Genomic DNA, 8,386 nt, shown 5'->3' on the forward strand with positions numbered 1-8,386 from the left:
TCAGCAACTCCACTGAAAACATTAAAACTTTAAAAGACATTCCATTTGAAATTCGTCAAAAGAGGAAAAGCTACAAGGACTTAATTTCTTTTATTCAAACCAATGGAATTTCGTACAGGTGGGCGATCCCAGAGGGTGTCATCTTTAAAATCAATGACAAAAGAGAAAAGATTGACTCCATTTTTAAAGCCAAAGAATTTTTGAGACGCCAGTTGGGATTAATAAAAAATATCCCTCCGGGGATTAAAAAAAAAAAAGCAATGGCAAAAGGGGCTCAGCTTCCTCTTCAGCTCTGTGGACCTTCCTTTTTCACCACACTGGATTTATTTCATCATGTGCTCTGCCAGAGGTGACCTTTCTCATAGTCTACCTAGCTGTTTTCTTCTCCAGCACTCCCAGCTACTTACCATCATGTAAGCTGACTGCATCAAACATCCACTCAGTCCTGACTCCAAATAACTGATGAATGAAGTTAAACTATACTATTCCAAATAAAGACCTTAGGGAGCCGCAGTGCTTTAAGAGCACGTAAATACTGGGTTTCCTATATTACCAAATTATTTTAAAGAAAGAAGAATACAATTAATACAACCAAATTTTAATCTACACTTTAACTTACCGCCAACAGAATGACTGCAGTAATTATTCTATTAATGCCTACAGGAGACATAGGATAAGAAATTTTAAGGGCAATAAATGGAGTTTCTTCAAGAAGAAGGGATCCTGCCCCATGTTTAATCAGGGAACTTGGTGAACTGAAATGGCTGTAGTACCACTGGTGAAAACTTGGGCCATGCCACTGTAACACTAATTAAATCCTCTTCAATACACTTCCTCTTAAATCCAAACTCCTGCTTTAAATTGAAATTATAAATAAATAAATTAATGAAAATTCTTCAGTAATACTGACTGACTGTACCACAGGCTGCCAAAAGATCCTGCAACAACAGGATAATCCACCGGGACAAGCAATGCCATCTCTGTGCTACACACTAAGTCAAGGTGCTGATTATGATCTTTATAGCTCAGGACCCACACATATCTTCAGGACTGCTTCTCACAACATACTCCTGGGTTACAGCTCATCAAACCAAGGCCTGCTTAAAATGCCATCATGCAAGCAGATTAGATGTATATCTGCCCTTTCCAGAGATTTTTCAGCAAAAGCTACTGTAACCAGTCTTGAAATGTTGCATGGGTCTTTGGATGAGATTTTCAAGCCAAAATGTTATAGACATAATTTTGGAAAGAGAAGTAGAGTATATTATTTTAAACATTTTAGTCTACCTTTCTCCTAAAAAGGTGGGTTTCAAGGTGGGTTACAGTAATATTTAGAATGCAACAGAATAAAACAACTAGTCTGCTTTTCTCACTGAACCTCAAGGTGAATCACATAGTGTAAGTCATTAGGACGGGACATTCAATGAGCAATGTAATAAGATTAGGATGTGAAAATTAAAATTAACCCAGGCAAGACCTCTACTCAGCATTCCTTAGCCTTTTTTCTGGCTTTGTGTAATATGAAGAAACGTTTACACACATTACTATCAGTGTTCCCTCTAAGCTGAGTTAGTGTGAGCTAGCTCACAATTTTTTAGCCTCTGGCTCACACATTTTTGTCTTAGCTCAGGAAGGACGGCTCCAGAGCAAACTAATTTATGCAGTAGCCAAATCGCTCGCTCACAACTATAAAGCCAGTAGCTCACAAAGTAGAATTTTTGCTCACAAGACTCCACAGCTTAGAGGGAACATTGATTACTATACAATGGTTTTATGGTTGAAGCTCAGCCATCCTAGAGGCAAGTTTTCTAACTCTTTTCCTCAAATGAAGGCAGCTTCCCTTCTCATATCATATTCCTGCAGAGAAAATTAACAGAGATGTGCCCCTGTGCTCTTCCCCTTATTGGAAGTTTAAGGATTACCACCACTGGGTGACCAGCAACCAAACTCACCAAATACAGTTGTGGTCTCCCACACACACACTACTTTTCCCAATATCCATCTCACAAGTTCCTGGACTTGCTAGCCAAACTGCCTTTATTATTAATAGCTGTGGGGAATTACAAGTTATTAAATGGCAATAGGCATTAATTATAGGACCATAACCCATGTATACCAGAGTGAGTTCCCAGGAACAGACGCTGAGGCTAGATTACTAAAGCAGTGATTTCTTTACTAAAGAATTCTCACACACACAAATATAAAATCAAGCATACAAACACACAACACAGAGGTAAGAAAAATACAGAGATGTTTGCATTAGTTTAGAGGTTAAGACACCAAGCTGCAGATTGGAAGATCTGTAGTTCAGCAGTTCAAGACCCTAGTGCTGCATAACAGAGCGAGCTCCCATCTCTGGCCCCAGCTCCTGCCAACCTAGCAGTTCGAAAGCAATAAACTGCAAGTAGATAAATAGGTACCGCTTTGGTGGGAAGGTAACAGTGTACTGTCCGCCTTGGCATTTAGTCATGCTGGCCATAAGACCACGGAAATGTCTTTGGACAGCGTTGGTTCTTCGGCTTGGAAACAGAAACGAGCACTGCCCCCTAGAGTCAGATTCGACTAGCTTTCAAGCAAGGAAAACTTTTACCTTTAGTATCGTTGGTGGGGTGATACTGTACCTGTCCGGTGAGAAGAGTTGACTCTGCAGCGAAAAAGGGACAAAAGAAGGGAAGGGATCGTGGGTTGACCAGCAACACACATGGGAAGTTCCAAACAGTGCTCGGAATGGAACCAGCAAGGTAGGGAGGGGTTAGCAGAGGCAGAAGTGAGAAAGAGAGCGCAATGGCATAAAGCTCTTCTTTTATACTTAAAAATGTGACCTGAGGCAGGGCTGCTTTGGTCACCTGGTCCCCAGGAGATATTAAGAAAACTTAAAACTATGAATGGGGCAGAAAAGAAATTAATGGCTGCGCAATTGCAGGTAATGGCTTGGCTAGGAGTGACACCTCTTAGGAGAAGGGGTGGACAAAGGAAAGAAGGAAGAGAACTAATCAGGTTGCAGGACTAGAACTTTGGGTTAATGACCAGATGCTTGACAGCTGCGTTATCTCGATGGGCAGCTGGAAGTCTTGATGGCTTGCTATTGTCATCCTCGGGCACATCCTTTTGTTTTAGGCTGGAGAGGAATGTGTGCTTCTGGTGATGTTAATATGTGTGTGGGGGGGGGATGCCTGTGTGATGGAGAAGGGAGTGCTTCATGGCGTCTGTGCAGAAACATCTTGTCCTTTTTGCAGAGCATGGCTTCCCTCTATGATCTGCTGCTGTTTCTGCGTATATGGAGGTCAGGGTTGCAGGTCTGCATTCTGGTGCTGGTATGGCTGCGGAGATGCAGGAGCAGGGGGCTTCCTGTAGTCCAGGAGTCCACGTCTGGCTTGGCATGCTGCTTGGGCACAAGGCTCCCCTTGGCCTACATAAGCGCTTTTATATAAAAATCTCAAAATTGACTGTTCCACTAGAAGCCATCACACTCCCAAATGCATACCAGGAAGAAGTACCAAGAAGGTATTTGGATATATTGGACTCCATTAGAAGACCTACCATGGTGGCAAAGAGCGCAAATTGAATCCAGATTTACTAAAGATAAGAGAATTGGATTTTATAAAAACCTTATAGAGATTGAAAAGATTATGACATCTATGGATCAGAAGCTTTTACGAAGATCTTATGTGTTGTTACTTGATGATTTAATGGTGGATGAAATAATAAAAGGGAATATGATTCAATGGGGACAGAATATTGGGCATGCTGTTAATTTAGAGCAGTGGTATCAAATATGGAAGAAAAATATTAGGATTACGAAAGCTATTCCATATAAAGAAAACATATATAAAATGTTTTATAGATGGTATGTAACACCTGAAAGGTTAGCTAAAATTGACCCGAAATGTTCGAATAAGTGTTGGAAATGTGAAAATAAGGTTGGCTCATTTTACCACATGTGGTGGCATTGTGAAAGATCTAAGAAATATTGGGTAATAATACATGAAATCTTGCAAAAGGTACTAGGGACATATTGGAAATTACCGGAGATAACAACAAAACGAGAACTAGTAAATAAAATCCTGGAGGATGCGGAATTGGATAAATTGACTTTATTGATAAAAGGCGCAACAGATTCGACATTCCAGAATACTTGGGTCACAATTTTATAATTGGTATGATAAATATATGTAGGCAAACTTGCAAGAGACAGACTAAGAGTTTACTAAATGAAATATATACCTGTTAGGATGATAGAGACAGAAAAGTTGCTTACACAGTTCATGAGAAATTGTTATTAAGGTGGAATAGGCACCAGTATAAATATTGGTAAAAATTGAAAATAACCTCCATGTATCTGTTTGTACTGTTTGTATGTATGTATATGTATGTATATGTTATGATTGTTGGTGTATGTTATGTGGAAAATGTAATAAAACCCTGCCCCTTTGGGGGCAGTTTAAAAAAAAAAAAAGGCTCCCCTTGGCCAAAGCACACCCCTTTATTCCAGTATAAGAGCACTGCTTATGGGCTACAGTCCTGTCCATTGCCCTGGCACACTCTTCACAGTTCAGCAAGGCAATCATATTTAAGAGTCTTTGGTAATGCCATCTGAAGTGGCTGCATGGCAACAGACCAGCTTCTCAAATATCTTGTCAAATTTCATGCTATACAACACTGGTGTAAGGATTAAACTAGGTTCTAGCAGCGCCGAATTCAAAATCCCCACTCTTCTATGGAAGCTTGCTGGGTAAACTTTGTGTCAGTCTCTCTCTCTCCCCCTCACAGGGTTATTGTTGTGAGGATAAAACAGAGGAGTGAAGAATTTGTAAGCCACTTTGGGTCTCCAGTGAGGAGAACAGCTGTGTATAACCAAATAAAATAAATATTTGCACAATAGGTAAGTCTGTCCTCTCAACATTTTCTCTGAAAGCTGCATTATATTGAAATAGCACTGGATCATCACAATCAAGGACAGTATCACTAATATGGATTATACTGATAAAGTTAAATGGGAACAGGATTTCTTAATTATTATCAGATTCTAAAGAACCTCATATTTCTTTATTAAACTCTGGTTTAAGTGAGAACTTTTATAAATAGGATGCTGGGGTAAGGTACTACTCTTTGTTGGAGATACAGAAGTTCTCCTTGATCATTCTTTTCTTATCTGATGGAAATGCACAGACGTGCAGCTGCCTTGGGGGAAAAGTACAACTCTAGATAAAATTATTGGGTGTCCAATGATTTATAATCCAATGGTACTCGTTTTAGGGTATCTACAGGGATCAATTAGGCAGGAACACAAACATTTGCTGAATAAAGGGTTGGCTCCAGCCAGCATTTTAGTAGTCACATTTTGTAAAATTTTCTTGATGTTTGGAAACAGATGATTTGGAATATAATGTTAATTAATAAGTTAACTTTACAGAATCTTTTGCAAAAGAAAAAAATACAATATGTTATACAAATTTAAGAAAGCAGTGATAATTATTTGCTATTGGAATAAGACCAATGTGAAAGAAGCAGACTTACCTCTTATCTGACTAAAGGTGTTGTATAAATGATAACAACCAAGTGTTTAGAAATACTTGTTATTGATATTTTTGATTTTACATTTTTCATTCTTGATGCCTGTTATATTACATTTTATGTTTAAAAAGCACAATTACAGTGCCAGGCTGAAAGTTCAAATGACAATATTCCTGGGAGACATGGATCTTGATCCTCAAAATGTCTGAAACCAAGACATTGTTATGCCTCTCAAGCAGATTATGCAAAACACAGACTACCTCAGAATAGCAGCCAGTGAACAATGTAAGATATCCCACCAATAGAACACAGGGGTGTATAGAAATATTGCTTCTATATTCACATGCCTTCTCTCTGTGATGTCTTTGGATAATATGCTGTGTCTTGTTTCCTGTTGCAAGCTAAATGGTGAGGCCACATGGCCTCAATAGCCATGCCATAAACCCACATTCTTTCACACTTTCATGCCAAAAGCCAGACCTCATAGCTCCACACTCTGGCCCACTTGCGACCAGTCACGTATACAACGAAGTAGCTGGAGTTTGGGTCACATGACTGCAGGCAGGGTCTCCAAACTTCCAACCAGTCCCACAAACCTGATGTTAGCAACCATGGCAACCAACAATTGGGCACACCCATGCCCACTCGCAATTGGCTGATGACCACATCTAATTTGTGACTGGAAGTGGGGTATGACTGTTTGATCCCTATGGGAGTGAGTTTTCTTGCTCTTGCTCTCCCTTCCTCCTCTTGTCATTGTCTGTTTTATTGAACCTGAAATGCTGCCTCTTGAGAGACAAAGAGTTGCTTTGTGAACTGGAGCACAAGGTTCTGCAAAGATGGGATTTCCCTTCAAAATCCCTTGGACTATCCTGGACTCTGGATGTTCTGACTTGGTAACTATGAATCATTAATGTTTAGTTAAGGCAAACAGCCCTAGCCTTTGTTATTTTTGTAATCTCTGGTAGTCTATGCTAAGCTCTGTACTGAATAAAGATCCTTCTTATTGTTAAATTGTCTGGGTGTTGTAACTTGAACTCCAAGGCTAAATCTTGTGCCTAACCCTGACCACATATGCTACCTTGGTAAGAGTGTGCATCTCTGGATAGAGTTGCTACTGTGTTAAATCCCAGATGCTAACTAAGGGTTGGAATCTCTCCCTTATTAAACCAGACTTAAACAGGAGAACAAATGTGGTTGAATTACTAATGGTAGCTTAACCAAAATATTGGTGGCTTAACCAAAATATTATTATATCTACGTATACTTACATGGGATGGTTCTCAAGTAAAGATTGTCTCTGATCACTTGTTGTAGTTTATGATCTATGGAGCCTTTCTGGAACTGCAAGCTTAGGTAGTGACGCAGATCTTTGTTGATGACTTTCCCTGTGAAAAAAAAGCAGAAAATCATGAAAAATTGCAATATATCACGACAGACCAGACACAATTCATCTCTCTAAGCCCCTTAACGTCTTCATCATCCCATTGTTTTCCAGGTGTGTCTGAAGTACAAAGACTGCAAATAGAAAGGTTATCTAGATCAAACAGATCACATTTCTGTGACTTGCAGCCAACTGTCTTGCTTTTTGTTGTTCAGTCACACAGTCGAGTCCAACTCTTCGCGACCCCATGGACCAGATCCCGCCAGGCCATCCTGTCTAGCCCTTTCCCCTTTAGTATCTTCTTTCCCCCCCCAGCTCCATGGCTTTTGTACGATTCCCTGTCTCTTCCCCACACCTTCCCTGTCTCTTCCCCACACTCATTCCACTACCTCCTCCGCTTCCTTCCTTTCAGCAGCTTGTTTTTATGCCTCTTTTCATTTACCTTCCTAGTTCTCAGACACTCTTTTATTCCTACCAGCTAAAAGCACACAGACTTCCTTCCATGGTTCATGAAATGCCACACCACATACCAACAATTTATGGCACACATCTTGAATCAAATAGTTATGTTTTTGTGAATACTATGCAGCACAGAAGCTCAGGTGGGATTTTCAGGCAACTGGCACCAAACACCTTTTAGCATAAGACTGAACAGTGTTCAGAATAAATTATTTTCATACGAGGGCAGTGACAAAATAGTGGACAATTTTTGCTTTTGAAGTGTGATAAATAACACTTATCTGACAACATGCATGAGCTAATGCTAGAAAACTCCAATAAAGCCTCTACTATCAGTTTACTTTCAGTACTCTTGAAGTAAATACCTAATTGTTCTAGGCACTGAAAGGTCTAATTAATCTATGCTCTAGGAAGTCTAATTTATGGAATCAACAGGGGCAATGGCTAAAAGAAAAACATATTAGTGCAGGTGAGATAGTGCCCAGTCATCTGCATGCTTAATATAATGATTGGATAATTAGTGTGTCAGAAGAACAAGGCAGCATAAAAGTGAACTACTGTACTATGCCAAAAAGTGCCTGCAGTGAAAAACAAAACAAAGCACTAAAATCCAAGCATACTAACCAAGATTACTAAAACTTTGACAACATATTTTGTCCTTTAAATTAAAATATGTAGTGTTCATGGTCTTAAAATTATGAGAATTACAAGTGGAGACCCACAATAAACTTGTGGGTGGTTATCCCATTCCTCATACCTTTGCTTCCTCCCCTCTCCCCCTACCTCTCTCACACTCTTTTTCCCTTCTGCCCCCCTTTTCTTGCTCTCTCTCTCCCCCCTGCATGTTACTTCCTCTCTCTTTCTGCCTCTCATCATTCTCTCTTTTTATGCCTCCCCACATCATCACTTTTTTTCTGCCCCCACCCCATCACTTTCTCAGCCTCCTGCTTGCTTCCTCCCCCACCCCACACAGCAGCAGCAGCAGCAGTGGTGGTGGTGCTCCCAGCCACCCACCTGCTTCCTCTCCCT

The 8,386-nt window shown here is 40.1% G+C and overlaps 1 protein-coding gene across 1 annotated transcript in view; it reads right to left on the reverse strand.

The window, feature by feature from the left end:
* MAGI3 (membrane associated guanylate kinase, WW and PDZ domain containing 3) overlaps positions 1–8,386 on the reverse strand; it is a 237,437-nt gene that overhangs the window by 135,445 nt on the left and 93,606 nt on the right. The window contains exon 2 of the mRNA XM_015411482.1: positions 6,786–6,902. Coding sequence (XP_015266968.1) covers positions 6,786–6,902 — 117 coding nt within the window. The remainder of the gene's footprint in view (positions 1–6,785; positions 6,903–8,386) is intronic.

The sequence above is a fragment of the Gekko japonicus genome, unplaced genomic scaffold (genome assembly GCF_001447785.1).
Source record: "Gekko japonicus isolate JY-2015 unplaced genomic scaffold, Gekko_japonicus_V1.1 scaffold437, whole genome shotgun sequence".
NCBI lineage: Eukaryota > Metazoa > Chordata > Lepidosauria > Squamata > Gekkonidae > Gekko > Gekko japonicus.